This window comes from Aquarana catesbeiana, linkage group LG02 (genome assembly GCF_042186555.1).
Source record: "Aquarana catesbeiana isolate 2022-GZ linkage group LG02, ASM4218655v1, whole genome shotgun sequence".
NCBI lineage: Eukaryota > Metazoa > Chordata > Amphibia > Anura > Ranidae > Aquarana > Aquarana catesbeiana.
The window spans coordinates 204446832-204465780 of record NC_133325.1 but is presented as its reverse complement, the minus strand read 5'-3'; the positions used below and the strand labels follow the sequence as shown (position 1 = coordinate 204465780).

Sequence of the window (18949 nt, the reverse complement as noted above, 5' to 3'; positions counted from 1 at the left end):
ATTCAGGGGTCCACATTGAAATTGCACCAAAACTATATATCTAAGAGTGGGGCTTCACCAGTGTACTATCGCTGCTTCCACTCATTACATTTGTAGCCTACAGTTAGCACATGATTTCCCATTTCAGGAGGGGAACATCATACATTTTTTTAGGAGTCAACCAAATTTTAGTCAATGCTAAGCCCCAGTGCCGCTCTCGTGTCCTACAGTGCCGTGAAAAAGTATTCATACCCCTTGCAACTTTCCACATTTTGTCATGTTACAACCAAAAACTTAAATGTATTTTATTGGGATTTTATGTAATAGACCAACACAAAGTGGCACCTAATTGTGAAGTGGAAGGAAAATGATGAATGGTTTTTAATGGTTTGAAAACTGTGTTGTGCATTTATATTCAGCCCCCCTGAGTCAATACTTTGTAGAACCTCCTTTTGCTGCAATTACAGCTGCAAGTCTTTTTGGGTATGTCTCTACCAGCTTTGCACATCTAGAATTACATTTTTGCTCATTCTTCTTTGCAAAATAGCTCAAGCTCTGTCAGATTGGACAGAGAGAGTCTGTGAACAGCAATTTTCAAGTCTTGCCACAAATTTTCAATTGTATTTAGGTCTGAACTTTGACTGGACCATTCTAACACATGAATATGCTTTGATCTAAACCATTCCATTGTAGCTCTGGCTGTATGTTTAGGGTCGTTGTTCTGCTGGAAGGTGAACCTCCGCCCCAGTCTCAAGTCTTTTGCAGACTCTAACAGGTTTTCTTCTATATACAAAAAAGGTGTTCCTATGGGCCCTAAAGTACACCACTCAGCGCCAGGAAGAGATGCTGCTTCCAAAGCAGAAATAATTGTTAAAATGAAAGTAACGTCCAATTTGCTAACACACAAAAGGTACGGAATCCAAATAGTAAAAAAAAGCAGCCGTTTAAAATTATACACAAATCATGATATACAGTGGTATAAAATAATCAATAAAATAGACTATGATATCACACTAAAAACAGCGCTAATGTTGAGCTAAAATAAACATGCATGTGGCCAACTTCACATGAAAGTCCTTTAAGAGTGGTGAGGAATTCAGAAAGTAGTTCAGACAGTGTTCAAAGGTGATCATAAAGCAGAATCTCAGTGTGCACCTTCCACCGGTCAGTCCAATTGCACCATGTGAGAACACACTCCCCTCAGGGGGTTAAACTCACCAGAGCTAAGCAATAATAAGCCTCCAAGGAAAGACACATCCAAGCCACAAGCCGCTACCAACACCACTCCGGAAGATTCACAGATGACCAGGGCTCAGAAATGAATATATTATGAACCCAAGACAGTTCAATCTATAGATCGGAGGCGATGTGCCCAAAAATGGGAGGAGTGAGTAGTGTCCAGGAGACGCAGGACTCTGACCAGCATAACCCTAAAGTTTGTCTTAAATACAGCCTTAGCAAAAGCCAATAAGAAGTTCCCACTTGTATAGGAGATAACACTTTCTTATGTTGCATAAAAGGCACCTGTATATTACTAGCCAAAGAACCCACACACTCCGCAGAAAAGAGGGGGGGGGGGGGGGGCGGTAACAGCCACTGTAAAGGATGCAGACCGCTCCCAAGCCCAAGCTGAAACTTACCATTTACTCTATCCAGTCACATTGGATTAAAACATAATATATGGGCTTGGGAGCTGCATCCTTTACAGTGGCTGTTACCACCCCCTCACCCCCCCCCCCTTTTGTGCGGAGTGTGTGGGTTCTTTGGCTAGTAATATACAGGTGCCTTTTATGCAACATAAGAAAGTGTTATCTCCTATACAAGTGGGAACTTCTTATTGGCTTTTGCTAAGGCTGTATTTAAGACAAACTTTAGGGTTATGCTGGTCAGAGTCTATTTTATTGATTATTTTATACCACTGTATATCAGGTTTTCTTCTATGATTGCCCTGTATTTGGCTCCATCCATCTTCGTATTAACTCTGACCAGTGTCCCTGTCACTGCTGAAGAAAAGCATCCCCACAACATGATGCTGCCACCACCATGTTTCACGGTGGGGATGGTGTGTTCAGGGTGATGTGCAGTGTTCGTTTTCCGCCACACATAGTGTTTTGCTTTTAGGCCAAAAAGTTTAATTTTGGTCTCATCTGACCAGAGCACCTTCTTCCACATGTTTACTGTGTCCCCCACAACTGCAAATGGGACTTCTTATGACTTTCTTTCAACAACTTTCTTCTTGCCACTCTTCCATAAAGGCCAGATTTGTGGAGTGCACGACTAATAGTTGTCCTGTGGACAGATTCTCCCACTTGAGCTGTGGATCTCTGCAGCTCTTCCAGAGTTACCATGGACCTCTTGGCTGCTTCTCTGATTAATGCTCTCCTTGCCCGGCCTGTCAGTTTAGGTGGACGGCTATGTCTTAGTAGGTTTGCAGTTGTGCCATACTCTTTCCATTTTAAGATGATGGATTGAACAGTGCTCCGTGGGATGTTCAAAGCTTGGGATATTTTTTTATAACCTAACCCTGCTTTAAACTTCTGCAAAACTTTATCCCTGACCTGTCTGGTGTGTTCCTTGGCCTTCATGATGCTATTTGTTCACTAAGATTCTCTAACAAACCTCTAAGAGGGCTTCACAGAACAGCTGTATTTATACTGAGATTGGATTACACACAGGTGGACTCTATTTACTAATAAGGTGACTTCTGAAGGCAATTGGTTCCACTAGATTTTAGTTAGGGGTATCAGAGTAAAGGGGGCTGAATACAAATACACGCCACACTTTTCAGATTTATTTGTAAAAAAAAATTAAAAACTATTAATCATATTCCTTCCACTTCACAATTATGTGCCACTTTGTGTTGGTCTATCACGTAAAATCCCAATAAAATACATTTACGTTTTTGTTTGTAACAAGACAAAATGTGGAAAATTTCAAGGGGTATAAATACTTTTTCATGGCATTGTATCTCTACTACTTGGAGAATAACTTTCTATATGTGACACTTCTGACTAGAGTGCCTCTATAAATATTCTATGAAGCAGTTACACACAAACAGGCCATATGTTGAGGACATTGCAGCTGGAAATCATTTACATGACAGTTGCGAAGTGTACTCTAGAGCTTCTACTTTTTATTTGACTCATTACAATGTAAAAATTAAGTCTGTACTTGGTTTATATTGTTCATTACCTCTGTACTTCCTGCAAAATTGTGCATGTTACAACAACTGAGCATGCTCCTTGCACTGCAGCAAAAAAGATTGGCTCTTTGTGTTGATTATCCCTCAGCCAGTCTGAGCTCTGATGTACAGGGATTGCAAGAGACTGATACCAATTTAAAAATGAAGTGCTTACACTGCCTGCAATTTAAAAATAAATTTAAAGGACAACTCCTAAATTCCTCCTAAGTGAAATCCAGCAGCTCAAATACTTAGTATACAAATTCTAACTCTAGCAATCTGTCATTTGTGGCTCTGCCTGACGAAACACTTTTCAACAACAAACATACACTTCTTAGGCCTGTTTCACAGGGGATTCAACTTGTATCATGCTTTTACAAAGCATTTGTAGAGCTTTCAGCAAGCTTTGCTGAAGCTTTTAAAGTGCCATTCAGCTCCAGTTTGTACATGCTAAACACAGATCCTAATGGGAGTGCTGATTGCCACTTTAAACAAGCTGCTAGCAGACTTCAGCACTACTTGTGGCTTTAGGCTGGGTTCACACTGTAACCCGCTGCGGATCGCACAGGAGCACTGTGCGTCCCTGTTCCCCGTTTCAGGGATGAATCAGGGCCAATTCTATGCCTGAATTTGGCCCTGAAATGGAGCCAAAGACGCACAGCATTTCTGTGCAGTGCGCTCCACAGCTGCAACGGAGATATGTGAACCGGCTCCATAGGGAGCCAGTCACATTCTCATGCGAATTAGATGCAGGGAAACCCACATCTAATTTGCATAGGTGTGAACCCGGCCTGATGAAAGAGAGCACTCCCAATAAGATCTGTGTATAACATTTCCAAACAGGAGCCGAAGGGCACTTTAAAGGATTAGAGAAAGCTGATTAAAGCTTATTGAACGTTTCATAAAAGCTTGCTGTTCACACTGCTCTTATACTATCTGAAGCCCGGATGAAACAGGCCATAGGCCTGCTTCACAGCTATGCAGGTTGCAATTGATGCATATTCCAGATGCATTTTATGTTTTTCAATACACATTTTTGATCCATTGAAGTCTATGGAACCAAAAACCAGTAAAAAGTCCTTGGCCCTTTCCATAAAATGCACAGATGTGAACATGACTCATAGGAAACCATGACAAATGGACTGTAGTGTGTTTCTGCAAAACTGCAAACGCACTAAAAAATGCATAGGTGTGAACCAGTCCTTAGTTTTCGTACGTGCTGGGACCTCATTCATTGCTTTAGGTAAGCTGTACTCTGCTTGACTGCTGGAAGCCCCTGGGAGTACAGCTTACCCATTGGAATGAATAGGACCATGCGACTTATGTGCACCATGACTTTGTCGCTGTAAAGGCTGTGGTTCGCATGGCAGGGCCACACAGCAAAGATAATTGGATCCAGGATATTAGTTTGAGCAGTTGGGCTGCACTCAGGGGTTGGGGGGATTTAAAGTCAGTTTTGCTAAAAGGTACAATTGTCCTTTAGCCCTGGTTCACACTGAATGCGGCTTTGAAATTGTGCGACTTGACTTGAAATCGCACGATTTTAATGCTGCATGTCAGCGTGACTTCAGGTGCGATTTCATGCACAGATGTCTATGCAAGTTGCACCTGAAATCACAAAAAATAGTGCATTTTTTTTAAATTGGTGTGGCATCGCAAAGTCGGCCTTACACCGATTTGAACAGTTCCATTGCTGACAATAGGGTGCGGCTTGTCATGCGATTTGGACCCGTCAAATCGCATGACAAGTCGCACTGATGTGAATGGGGGCTAAAGGATGTATTGATGAGTACAGAGCATGTAAAGGGGGACCATGTATCCAAAACTCTGACAATAGTCAGATGCAGGAGATATTTTGCTAATAATAATTTCATTCAGTAACAGCTGAGCTATAGCTGAGATGCAGTGCATCTTTACTTTATAAAGTATATCGGAAGTATGGCTGTCCTTTGGAAGATCATGAGATCTATGTATGCCTAACTCCAGCCAGCTGGTGAAGCTATACAAAACGGAATTAATTTTCTTCTTAGGATGAAATGTTTTGTAATGTGCTACATCTCAATAGAATGAGTTTGTGAAACAAAGGTACCAATCACAGTTACATGATCCATCTGCAAAAATATGGCTACATTATTTGTCTTGGGGCCAATCCACACTTGTGTGTTGCCGCAACATACGTTAAACTGCATGTTTTATTGTACATTACCAGAATGTGCGTCATAGCATCAGGCCAATCGCAGTGCTTTAACATGTATTGTGAATGGCATGTCAACACACAATGCAGTGTACCACAAATTCACATACTACACATGGACATTTTCTTGTCTGTTGTGATGGGTTAGCAGCCCATTTAGAATGAATAGAGTGCCTTAACACACGTGATAATACACTGCTACGGAATACATGTGTGAATTCACCCTTAAAGTGTGCCTAGCATCAGACATATTTAATCATGTTAAGTGCATACTAAGCAATGCGAAAATGTGACACAGACATACAGTATATTACCTCTCACAGATATCACAGTATTCCTCTGAAAAATGCCTTTTCTTTCCAGAAGGAGGTCTCCATTTTTGTCCAGACATCCTCCAGGGTGAACATCTAGATTAGCGGTGCCCAGTGCGCAGGTTACATCTGTGCAGCTGCAAAACATGGAAACATTTTGGAGCATTGATGTGCATGAATGGGCTGCCTAACTTAATACAATGCGAAATATGTGCACAAAAATGCACCATTATTTTGCAGCCATCTATAATAAGTTGACCACCACATATCAAGACGTTGGCTCAGATGACACAGCCATGTAAATACAGATGTATGTAAACCTTATGTCTTGCTGTTGCAGTCTGATCACTGGGTGAGAAAAGACTTAAAGTGTTTTTAAAGTCACATGTATCCCCTCCAGAGCATTTTTTTTTTTTAATGAAAAGACTAAACACCTTTTCTCACAGTGCAGCTATCGGGTCACGTAATCCCCCTCCCCTTATCTTCCCAGATCTATGTAGAGAAGTGGGAGGGGCCGAGATTCCTCTGTGACGTCAGCCGGCCAGCATAGGGGGATCATGTGACCGCACAGCAGCAGTGTGGGAAAAGGTATTTAGCTTTTTCATTTTAAAAAAACATATACACTATCGTTAATGGCAGCATAAACCAGTGGTGGTACATGTATATTTGCTGCATTGTGCAGCTCAATAGCGGTGGGAGGGGCGGGGAAGAGAGACACTCTCATGCTCACAGGGAGGGAGAGACTGTCACAGCAGAGCAGCAGATGATGGAGGCACGTAAACTGACCATGGTAATTATGGATCAGCAGCCATGATTATCATGGTCAGCACAGACAGGGGGGCACAGAAACTGGCAGGATCAACCGGGTATATTACACGATAGGAAGAGAAAAATTACACAATTACTGTGCTATAGAGTATGCCTTAACCATTTAACAACCGTGCTATAGCCGAATGACAGCTACAGCACGGCTCGATAACTCTGGGAGGGCGTACATTGACATCCTCCCAGAATCGCGCTCCCGCGCGGCTCCTGGGGCTCGCACACGGGAGCATCCGTAACTAACACAGACTGGTTGGAAGGGTCACGGCATTCCTATATAAGCATCATTTCTTTCTTGTTGCCACTTGTAAATGCTTTACTCTTCTGCAGTATATCTCGGAGTATTGGTTGTGCTAATGATGTTTACTACTGATTCTATGCTGTGTGAAGTTACCCTCTTATTGCAACTGTTGCACATTTTTAAATTAAAAAAAAAAAATAACGCTGCTGGATGGATTCTGCCATCAACACTTATGCCGCGTACACACAATCGGATTTTCCGACAACAAATGTTCGATGGGAGATTGTTGTCGGAAGTTCCGACCATGTGTGGGCTCCATCGGACATTTGAATTTCCGACAACAAAAATTTGAGAGCTGGAGTTCAAATTTTCTGACAACAAAATCCGTTGTCGGAAATTCCGAGAGTGTGTACACAATTCCAACGCACAAAATTCTACGCATGCTTGGATTCAAGCTGAAGAGCCGCACTGGCTATTGAACTTCATTTTTCTCGGCTTGTCGTACGTGTTGTACGTCACCGGGTTTTTGACGTTCGGAATTTCCGACAACATTTGTGCGACCGTGTGTATGCAAGACAAGTTTGAGCCAACATCCTTTGGAAAAAAAATCCCAGAATTCGTGGTCGGAATGTCCGATCGTGTGTACGCGGCATAACAGTGCCTTGCAAAAGTATTTACCCCCATTGGCTTTTTACCTATTTTGATACATTACAGCCTTTAGTTCAATGTTTTTTTAAATCTGAATTACCGTATTTATCGGCGTATAACACGCACCCCAAGTTTAGGAGAGAATTTTAAGGAAAAAAACTTTTAGGAGGGAAGTTTAAGGAAAAAAAACTTACATTAAAATGCCCATCAATGCAGCCTTATTTGTCCATCTGCAGCCTTTTCAGTGTCAGTGCAGCCTTGCCCCAGTGCAGCCTTGTCAGTGCAGCCTTGCCCCAGTGCAACTTTGCCCCAGTGCAGCCTTGCTCCAGTGCAGCTTTGGCAGTGCAGGTTTGCCCGTGCAGCTTTGCCCCAGTCCAGCCATGTCAGTGCAGCTTTGTGATAGATTTAAATATGGCGCCGAGACTACAGGGATACTTCAGAGCCGAGATACACATACCCGAGTGTTCTCGGCTTTCATCGGCGCCGCCGTCAAAAAAGCCGAGAACACTCGGGTGTGTGTATCTCGGCTCCGACGAGAGCCGAGATACACATACCTGAGTGTTCTCTGCTTTTTTCGGCACCGCTCACAGTCACGCCCAGTCCCGCCCTATGATGGACATAACACAGGTCCAGGGGCGGGACTGGGCGTGACGGCGGCGCCGAAAAAAGCCGAGTACACTCGGGTATGTGTATCTCGGCTCCGAAGTATCCCTGCAGTCTCGGCGCCATATTTAAAAGTACCCACGGCTGTGTATGTCGGCGGCGACTGCGGCAATTGCCGCGATCGCTCCGATAAAACACAAAATCGGCCTATAACACGCACCCACGATTTTCCCCTTTCAGGGGAAAAAAGTGCGTGTTATATGCCGATAAATACGGTATATGTGATGGATCAGAACACAATAGTCTAAGTTGGTGAAGTAAAATTAGAAAAATATATACATAAAACTATTTTTCAGAAATAAAAAAAATAATCTGTCATTACATATACACACCTTTTTGAAAAGCCCCAGAGGCTGCAACACCTAAGCAAGAGGTACCACTAACCAAACACTGCCATGAAGACCAAGGACCTCTCCAAACAAGTAAAGGACAATGTTGTTGAGAAGTGCAAGTCAGGGTTAGGTTGTAAAAAATATCCAAATCTTTGATGATCCCTAGGAGCACCATCAAATCTATCATAACCAAATGGAAAGAACATGGCACAACAGCAAACCTGCCAAGAGACGGCCACACACCAAAACTCACCAACCAGGCAAGGAGGGCATTAATCAGAGAGGCAGCACTGAGACCTAAGGTAACCCTGGAGGAGCTGCAGAGTTCCACAGCAGAGACTGGAGTATCTGTACATAGGATGACAAGAAGCCATACGTTGGGCTTCATAGCAGAGTGGCCAGAAGAAAACCATTACTTTCAGCAAAAAACAAAATGGCACATTTTGAGTTTGTGAAAAGGCATGTAGGAGACTCCCAAAATGTATGGAGGAAGGTGCTCTGGTCTGATGAGGCTAAAATTTAACTTTTTGGCCAAAGAAAATGCTATGTCTAGTGCAAACCCAACACATCACATCACCCAAAGAACACTATCCCCGCAGTGAAACATGGTGGTGGCAGCACCATGCTGTGGGGATATTTTTCAGCAGTCGGGACTGGGAAACTGGTCAGAGTTGAGGGAAAGATGGATGGTGCTAAATATAGGGAAATTCTTGAGCAAAACCTGTACCACTCTGTGTGTGATTTGAGGGTAGGACAGAGGTTCACCTTCCAGCAGGACAATGACCCCAAACACACTGCTAAAGCAACACTTGAGTGGTTTAAGGGGAAACATGGAAATGTGTTGGAATGGCCTAGGCAAAGCCCAGACCTCAATCCAATAGAAATTCTGTGTTTAGACTTAAAGATTGCTGTTCACAAGCGCAAACCATCCAACTTGATGGAGCTGGAGCAGTTTTGCAAGGAGGAATGGGCAAAAATCCCAGTGGTAAGATGTGGCAAGCTCATAGAGACTTATCCAAAGCGACTTGGAGCTGTGATAGCCACAAAAGGTGGCTCTACAAAGTATTGACTTTAGGTGGGGTGCACATTGACTTTTTCTGTTATTTTGTCCTATTTGTTGTTTGCTTCACAATAAAAAAAAAACAAACATCTTCAAAGTTGTGGGCATGTTCTGTAAATTAAATGATGCAAATCCTCAAACAATCCATGTTAGTTACAGGTTGTGAGGTAACAAAACACGAAAAATGCCAAGGGAGGGGGGGGGGGGTGAATACTTTTGCAAGGCAATGTACTGTGTTGATGGGGGAATCAAACTATTTTCTTTCCTTTGACCTCACCTGCCTGCAACAGACCAATGGCATTACATCAGCCTAGGGAACATCATCTGATTTGAGCTCAAGGACTGCTTTTTTAATAATAAAAGGTGCATTTTTTAAATGATGCTGTTGCTCTTTATTGTGGCATGTTAAGAGATTCTTCATGCAGGCTGGTAAGGTAACTTAAAGGGCAACTTTAATAGAACCAAGCATTTAAACAATGTGATTGTCTACTCACAACATATAACCAGTGTGCTCATTTAAACAGCTTCCCTTGTAGAGTTTATCTGTTATATTAAACAGCAGTGTTTTTGTGAGATGCTCGCATTACGTGAATGCTTTCTTCCTGCTATCACACATGTGATGATGACTACATTAGTGGAGTCCCTCTTGCCTTTACTCTGCCACTATGTCCCTTGCTGTTTTCCTTTGTTTTCCCATGTGCTGCCTCTGCCGGTGTTATTTTTGTGTACCGCTGTGTTATGCTCTGTTCCTCATATCACTCAAGCTGAGAGCTTAGTTAGATGATTTCACCAAAGTGCTTTGTGTTTTTCCCAGCAATGCAGACACAATAACCGAGACAATCATCTCATATAGGTCGACTTGTCAAATTGAGTCTCTTTTTCCCCAGTCAAGGAACTGTTTTAATTTGCAATTACAACACATAGTACTCATGTCAGGTTCATTCAAACTCACTGCTTACATTTGTATGGATACTGTAGCTAATATTCTATAAACCCACCTGCATATAAATAATTAAAGTGATCCTGTCACTATGAGAAAAAAATTAAAGGTGTACTCACTTGTCTGGTGGGCAGTCATTCAAATCCTTGCTTTCTTGAAAGGTTTCGAGTGCCATCACTAATCGACACTTCCAGGTGTGTCAGATAGTGGGCGCTGTGGTTGCTCCCATATGGAAGACACTGTAGTGAGGTAGGAGTGGATGGGAGGAACCACACCGCCCAGCAGGGGGCACACTATCCAACACAACTGCAAGTCTTGTTTAGCTGTAGCGCTCATAACGCTTTTGAGTCATGGTCCATCAGACAGATAGGTACAAAGCTTCTTATTTTACAGGCAGATTTTACTTCAATTTTTTTTTACCTTGTGACAGGATCACTTTAAAACATGAATGTCATTATGGCTGTTTAGAGAAAGAATATGAAGCTAGGCAAACATAAATCTTTAGAATAGAAAATGAAAAGAATTAGATCGCACAAGCCGGAAAACATTTACCATAATGATACTTGTGGGGTTTGCCAAGGGTTAAGGGAAGCAGCACCAAGGCCAAAATGTACAAACTGTGATGCTGTTCTAATTGTTTTTCTATTTTTACTTTTTTTATTATTATTCCAGAAACATTAAAAAAAAAAATTGTACTTTATATTGTTTGGTAGTCTGTACAGTTGAAAGTAGGTGTGCATATTAAAGTGGGAGTAAACTCCCATGGTTGATATTTACCTATAAAATATAACAAATAATTCTGCACTACCCAAAAGAACAAGCAGCTAACATGGCCAGTAGGATATGTGCATAAAACAGAGAACAGAATAAGTGTAGCACTAATATAAAAAGTCAAATAACCACATGTTATGTAGCATAAAGACCATTATCAAATCAGCAAATCCAAATGATAAAGGGGGACATCAAAAAAGTTATATAAAAAAAAAAAAAAAAGTATTATAAAAAATAATAAAAGTCCTCCAAAAGTATGTGACTCATACAAAATGATGGGATGATAGTCCTCAATATATATATAACTTCATACATAAAACATATCAGTGTGCACGTGACATCTGGAATGGAAAAACACCACCACCAATAATAGGGAGGCTTACCGGAACGTTTGAACCCAAAAAAACATACGTTCAATTGGGTCAAACAAGCTTGAGTAATAAACGGCTGATGGAGTTCCGTGGAAGTTGAAAGAAGTTCCTGAGATGATCTCCCAGACGAGTCAAAACTCATATGCGGATCTCCCCACAAGCTCTTTGCTCTCACTTCCTCTTCCCAATCAATGGTGGGTAATCCAGATAGCTCTTTTCTTAATGGTAACTCAGCTCATTAATATCCAAAGAAGCGGATCATCTCTCAGCTTGGCTCAAGATTCCATGAGTTCAGGACATGTAAATAATAAGTATAGAGACCATAGTGTTCTCTGTATACAAATTTATTCAAAGCCCCCAAACAGACAAGTTGCACCTACAAGATAAAAACTTTTAAAATCACATAAAAACCTCCAGAGTAGCACCACCGTGTCAACATACACAGTGCCTGGCTGGACGTGACTATCAGCTCCTCCCTTCTAGACGCTTATCGGCCAATCACAGGCCTTCCTCAGTAGATGAGGAGGGCCTGAGATTGGCCGATACGCGTCTAGAAGGGAGGAGCTGATAGTCACGTCCAGCCAGGCACTGTGTATGTTGACACGGTGGTGCTACTCTGGAGGTTTTTATGTGATTTTAAAAGTTTTTATCTTGTAAGTGCAACTTGTCTGTTTGGGGGCTTTTTCCATTCCAGATATCACGTGCACACTGATATGTTTTATGTATGAAGTCACATATATATTGAAGACTATCATCCCATCATTTTGTATGAGTCACATACTTTTGGAGGACTTTTATTTTTATTTTTTATAATTTTTTTTTTTTTTTTCTATATATAGCTTTTTTGATGTCCCCTTTTTCATTTGGATTTGCTGATTTGGTAATGGTCTTTATGCTACATAACATGTGGTTATTTGACTTTTTATATTAGCGCTACTCTTATTCTGTTCTCTGATATTTACCTATAGGTAAGCCTATAATAAGGCCTACCTATACTGTAGGTACAGTAAATGTACATGCACCGTTTAGGAGATATTTGCTTGTGAATAGGCCAGTGACATAACCGGTGCATGCGCTCCAAAGGAATGTCATGCCTGAGCTGTTCCTTCAGAGTCCTGTGTTGTGAATAGTGGGTCCCACGTGCATGCACAGGAGTGACATCATCACTGCACGACAAATCAGGTGGCCGGAGGGCACAAACCCAGAAGGAAGACAGGGTGAAAATGGAAGCCCTGTCAGTGGTGATAGCGAGTCGCTGGAGGGCTTAGTTTTAAGGTAGGTTTCACAAGTTTAAAAAAAATAAACAAAAAAAAATGGCTTCAAGAAGACAGAATGTGGCCTCCTATAGAGCTTTTTAGCATTAGTTAATATTAACCCCTTCAGATCCGCGCTATAGCCGAATGACGGCTACAGCGTGGACCTACTTTGCTGGGAGGCCGTCAATAGACGTCCTCCCCTTTGCACGCCCCATGCAGAGACTCGGGTGATCACAGATTGGAGTAAGGGGTTGATTCCGGCCCCTTACCATGTGATCAGCTGTCAGCCAATGACAGCTGATCATGTGATGTAAACAGAAGATCGGTAATCGTTTTTTTTTTGTTTTTTTTCTTGCTTCTGTGCAAGGGACATCGGTCCCCAAGAGGAAGAGGCAAAGCCGCCTCATCTGTGCCAACCAGTACCACCTGCCAGTGCCCACAGTGCCATGAATCAGTGCCCACCAGTGCATAACAGTGCCAGCAATCAGTGCCACCTATCAATGCCCATGAGTGCCACCTATCAATGCCCACCAGTGCTGCCAATCAGTGCCTCATCAGTGATGCCTTTTAGTGTCACCTACCAGTGCCGATCAGTGCCCATCACTGCCACCTATCAGTGCCACCTATTAGTGCCTTTCAGTGCCACCTATCAATGTCCTTCAGTGCCGCCCATTAGTGCCACCTACCAGTGCCACCTATTAGTGCCCATCAATGCTGCCTTATCAGTGTCCATCAATGCAGCCTCATCAGCGTACATAAATGAAGGAGAAAAATTACCTGTTTGCAAAATTTATTAACAAAATATAAAACAGTTTTGTATTTTTTTTTTAAATTTGGTCTTTTTACATTTTTTCAACAAAAAAATAAAAAACCCAGAGGTGATCAAATACCACCAAAAGAAAGATTTATTTTTGGGGAAAAAAATGATAAAAATTTCATTTGAGTACAGTGTTATATGACTGCGCAATTGTCATTCAAAATGTGACATCGCTAAAAGCTGAAAATGCGTCTGGGCAGGAGGGGGGTTTAGGTGCCCAGTAAGCAAGTGGTTAAATTGATCATGACACAAGAGGTGCTGTCATCATTCTGGTGGTCACATGTTAGTCCCAATACATGGACTGATCACAGGCAGAGTACACAATTTTAGGTATGATCTGTATTTCATGGTCCAGTGTGGCTCAATGTAAATGTGCATACTTGAGAGGAAACTGACAATCACTGTAGTAGTCGGCACTACTGATAACCACGATCTCCCGGGTCCTGTGCTGAGTGGATTACTCTATGCACACTGACGACAGGGGTTTGCTTGCTTAACACTGCTGCTATTCACAGAGCACTTTATTTCCATGCCTACAAGGTGTTCTCTGATTGGATGAGGTGGAGATTGTGATATCATCACCCCTCCTATCCAACTTGTCCAGTTCATTCTTCGATAATAAAAAAATACAACGCATTCTGTGAATGGCGGCAGTGGTTAGCAAATGACCCCCCCCCCCCCCATGGTCTTTGTGCCATGGAGCGGCTGCATTGCACAGGGCCTGAAAGTTTGTAATTATCACCATAGTACAATGATTTTAAGCCTCCCAACAGCCCCTTAGGTATAACATATTACACACTTAAGCTGGCCATCGATAGATCAAAATTTTGGCCAGTTCAGCAGGGACACGACGAATCTATGGGCAGGCTGGTCGACCAACTTCTGTACAACCGGCCTATTGGAATATTTTTTACATTGGTCCAGCTTGGACCAATGTAAGCATGCTGCAAAGATTGTACCTGGCACTAAGCTTTAAATATTCCTCCTAAACAGCAGATACGCAGCATGACACACTCCCGCCCATTACACTCTCACAAATTTGCATATTTATCTAGAATAATTTGATCTAATTTATTGTTTCAGTTATGTAAACACAAAATTGCATAATGTATTGAACATTCTCATGCTTGCATGACACAACTAAAGCTCTTGATAATCATCTTATTTTTTTTTAATGGCAGTTGGAAGGAGAAGGTGGCATGACTTTTGACCCCATGCTGGACCATCAAGGCATATGCTGCATTGAATGTAGAAGAAGTTACACCCAGTGCCAGAGAATCTGTGAACCTCTTCTTGGCTACTATCCATGGCCATACAACTATCAGGGGTGCCGCTCAGCATGCAGAATCATCATGCCCTGCAGCTGGTGGGTAGCTCGTATCCTGGGAGTTGTGTAACATGAATGGCATTAAAATGACAGATGGAAATAACTCCAGAAAGAAAGAAAAAGAAAAAGGCCAAACTGAAGCGGTATCAGAAAATGTTGTTGACATGTTATTTGTTGTAAATAAAGACCTAAGTTAATATGTGATGACCACATTCATTGTGTGGAATGTGGTCAGGTCTTAGGCATGATCTCTGTATGGAAAGTGCAATAGTCTTCATGGGAATTTTCCTACACTTTGCCCTCTTTTTTTTTCTGGATTAATCTTTTCATGTAGAACCCTGTCCTGCCGTGAGACATATTTGCTGACGTGATTTAGAGAAACGTTCATTTTTAAAGGTTAACTTGACTGGCTGCCGTGTTTCACATTTCTGTAGCTTGATGTAAATAAATCTCAAGTGAATTTGCACCCTGTTGTTGTTGAAGCGGATACATTTCTAACAGCGGAAACCAGTTGATGCCAGCTTGTTACTTGCTGCTGTTTCCAATCAGTAATTTCTCTGTAGATGGAGGAATAACATATTTGACAGAAACTATTTATATTTTTTGACAATGTAATGTATAACACAAGTTTAGCTAATTTTATACCAATCACTGCAATAAAAAGAATGATTACTTTTTTTTTTCCATGGAATGGGCTATAATTCTCTTATGCAAATGAGTTATTTTATGTACGGTGCTCCTGAAAAAAAAAAATTACTCAGCTATGCTTCCTTGTCAGTCTGAATAAACTTGCGCTAATAATATCCATAGCTTGCCTAATGTAGCCACTGAATTTCTAAACAGAGATGCGAATGTGTTCTGCATTTATCAGAATTTTGCATTATAATCAGCAGTTCTGATTAATCTGATTTCCAGGCAGATGGGATTATTTTATTGAGTGTGTGCTAAAGTGTCCAGCCTACAAAGAATCATGCAACTTGTGCATTCTGTTGTTCTCCACAGAGTGGACAGATGTTCACAAACACAGAGGGAACTTTTTTGCCTGGAAAATATTCCTCTAGATTTTTTTCCTCGATTTTTTTTTCAGATTTGTGTAATTTGTGTATCTTTGTATATTGTATTTACAATAACTTTGCATGAAAAGTATCACTCTCCCATGTTTATGAAAACCAGAAAAGGTGATCTGTTCCCCATCTGTCTGGTGGCTCGGATCGGATGGAGGCCGGGTGTAAATAGAGAGGCAGCCCGATTACATCTGGCTGTCCATAAAGGAGAGCGGGCTGTGCTTGTATCCGTTCTGCATGAGCGGAGGAGACACAAGGAAAAGAGCTGGGTGCACATCGCTCAAAGCCACATGTTAGGATTTGATGAGCTGATGGAAGAATCCGGGTGCCTGCCTGGTCCGCAGCCAGAGAAATCCAATTGAAACAGAGAAAAATGGCGGCACATCCGGAAAAAAAGGGGGGTGGCTGGTTTGTGTCTGCTCCGATTGAAACAGAGAAAAATGGCGGCCCATCCGGAAATAAAATCAAAAAAGTTTATTGAAAGTCCATAAAATCAAGAGAACATGACATACATCAATCCAATAAGGTGCTTAGTGGACGCGTTTCACACAAACGTGCTTACTCATCACTAATGTATGTCATATTCTCTTGATTTTATGGACGTTCAATAAACTTTTTGATTTTTTTTCCGGATGGGCCGCCATTTTTCTCTGTTTTAATTGGAGCAGACACAAACCAGCCACCCACCTGCTCAGTGGACAGATTCCCCACTGAGTTGGTGGACTCCAACAGAGCTCACCCTATTGTAAGGGGCGACTTTACACCCGACTGCCATCGGGTTGGATGTAGGCAGGTGTAAATGGACACATGTCTATTTTCACCTGCCACTTCATTGAGGAAAATGGAGGTTCCGATTGGGTCTGCCTGAAAAACAGACAGGCAGTCCTGATCAGAACGTTCCTGTGAAAGGGGCCTAAAGCAGTCTATTGGTTGGTTTCTGCATTCTATCCACTTTTCCTTCCTCCATGTCGATCAGTCAGATCCAAGTAAGAATTCTTTAAAATGGTATTATACTGTGAGAGAAATATTAAAAAAAAAAAAAAAAAAAAGCTTTGAAAGCCTGTTAATGGTCATCACTCCTGTAAAACATTTTATAAAGTGGAGTAAATATTAGGAACTGTATTACTACTCCTGATTTAAAGGAAAACAGTAGTGCATTTTGACTGAGAATACCTTCACTTATCATTGTAATGTTTCCCGAAAAGGAAATGTTGTGACTTACATTTTATATGCTTGATCTTCCACATTTTCATGATGGAATGTCATACACAGGTTTGTAGACTTTCCCCTGAGAGAGTCTCTCTATAGCAGACAACTTCAGTTAATATGCTTGCTGAAAAATTGCCAGATAAAATAAAAAATGCCATATTACCAGAAATGTGATAAGTAGCCTAGTTCTTGTTCTTATAGTGGAACTATGGGCAAAATAAAAAAAAAAAAAATACATTAAGTATATTATATGGTCAGTCATTAGCATTAACATTTTTTTTTTTTTCTTTCTGCTGTCCAGCAAATATCTTAGCTACAGGTTTGGGATAACAATAAAACTCTGCTGAGGATGCTTATAAAGCCTAGTACAGACGATGAGATTATCGGACGGATGATTGTCCATTTTTTTGCATGCTAGTCTCATATCGAAAAAAATAGGTTACTAAAGTACGAAAATTCTCGTAAGACAGAATAAAAATTCGGAATTGATGTAATGTATTTTTGGATGAAAACTGTACTGTTTAAACAAAAATCGTATGATCTGGTATCAGATGAGAAAAATTTTTGTGTTTGTCCCTTTGAGAACTTTTGAATGAAAGCTGTGTACTAACGATCAGATTTTCGTACGATCGTTTTGATTTGCTTTTAAAAGTGTTACCGTGTTTCCCCGATAGTAAGACACCCCCGATTGTAAGACGTATCGGGAGTTTCAGAGGGGTCAGCTAATATAAGCCGTACCCCGAAAGTAAGACATATGTCTTACTTTTGGGGAAACACGGGGGGATTTGCCTCCAGTGACGTGCGGTACAAAGAGTGGGGCTGGGGGTGCGGGCCGCTGGGGGTGCGGGTCTCTGTCCCCCTCCGTTCTCCCCCTCCGTTCTCCCCCTCCTTTCCGCTTTCCTCCTCTGTGCCTCCCCGCTGTCCCCTCCGTTCCCCCCTCCTTCTCTGTCCCCCTCCGTTCTCCCCCTCCGTTCCTCCGTCCTCCCCCTCCTTCCTTTGTGAATAGACAGAGTCAGCTGACTCTGTCCATTCACATAACTGAAACATTGTAATCTCCTGTGATTACTATGTGTCAGTTTATGAATGGAGAGAAGCCGCTGTCTTCTCTCCTTTCATTCTCAGTGCAGCTGAGGCTGCAGAGAAAGGGACTGGGGAATCTCTATCCTCTGTCTCTTTCTCTGTCTCAAGGGGGAGATATCAGAGGTCTGTTAAGACCCCTGATATTTCACCAAAGCCCCCCAACATATTTTCCCAATATAAGACATACCCCGAAAGTAAGACATAGTGGGGCTTTTAGGGATAAAAAGAAAGTAAGACACTGTCTTACTTTCGGGGAAACACGGTAGCTGAAGTTGGGCTTTCATTTGTTTGCCTGTTATTTAAAGTCCATTTAAAACTACTACATACTCATTTAAGCCAACCCTATCCTCAGGGTGACACAGCTGCTGTGCAACGTCAGAATTTAAAAGTAATACAACTATGTAACGGGGGGGGGGGCAAAGTTACCCAAACCAACTAATCAGGATCTATTCTACAATATCTTGTACTGGGCCAAATTTGGATTGGCTGGTATGGGTTACTGCGCTGAATAGTTAGCATTTAATTAGATCTTTTTGAATGAGGGTATAGAATATATTGTTTTCAGCCAGTCGGGACAGTTATCACTGAAGAGCCTTATATGCAATACCAATGCAATTAACCACTTCAGCCTTTGAAGGCTTTACACCCCCTTCCTGACCAGGCCATTTTTTTGCGATACGGCC

The 18949-nt window shown here is 41.8% G+C and overlaps 1 protein-coding gene across 1 annotated transcript in view; it reads left to right on the top strand.

The window, feature by feature from the left end:
- CNMD (chondromodulin) overlaps nt 1-15379 on the top strand; it is a 108153-nt gene extending 92774 nt beyond the window's left edge. The window contains exon 7 of the mRNA XM_073614229.1: nt 14768-15379. Within this exon, the coding sequence (XP_073470330.1) occupies nt 14768-14983 (216 nt within the window). The 3' untranslated portion in view covers nt 14984-15379. The remainder of the gene's footprint in view (nt 1-14767) is intronic.
- Nucleotides 15380-18949: the final 3570 nt, after the last annotated feature.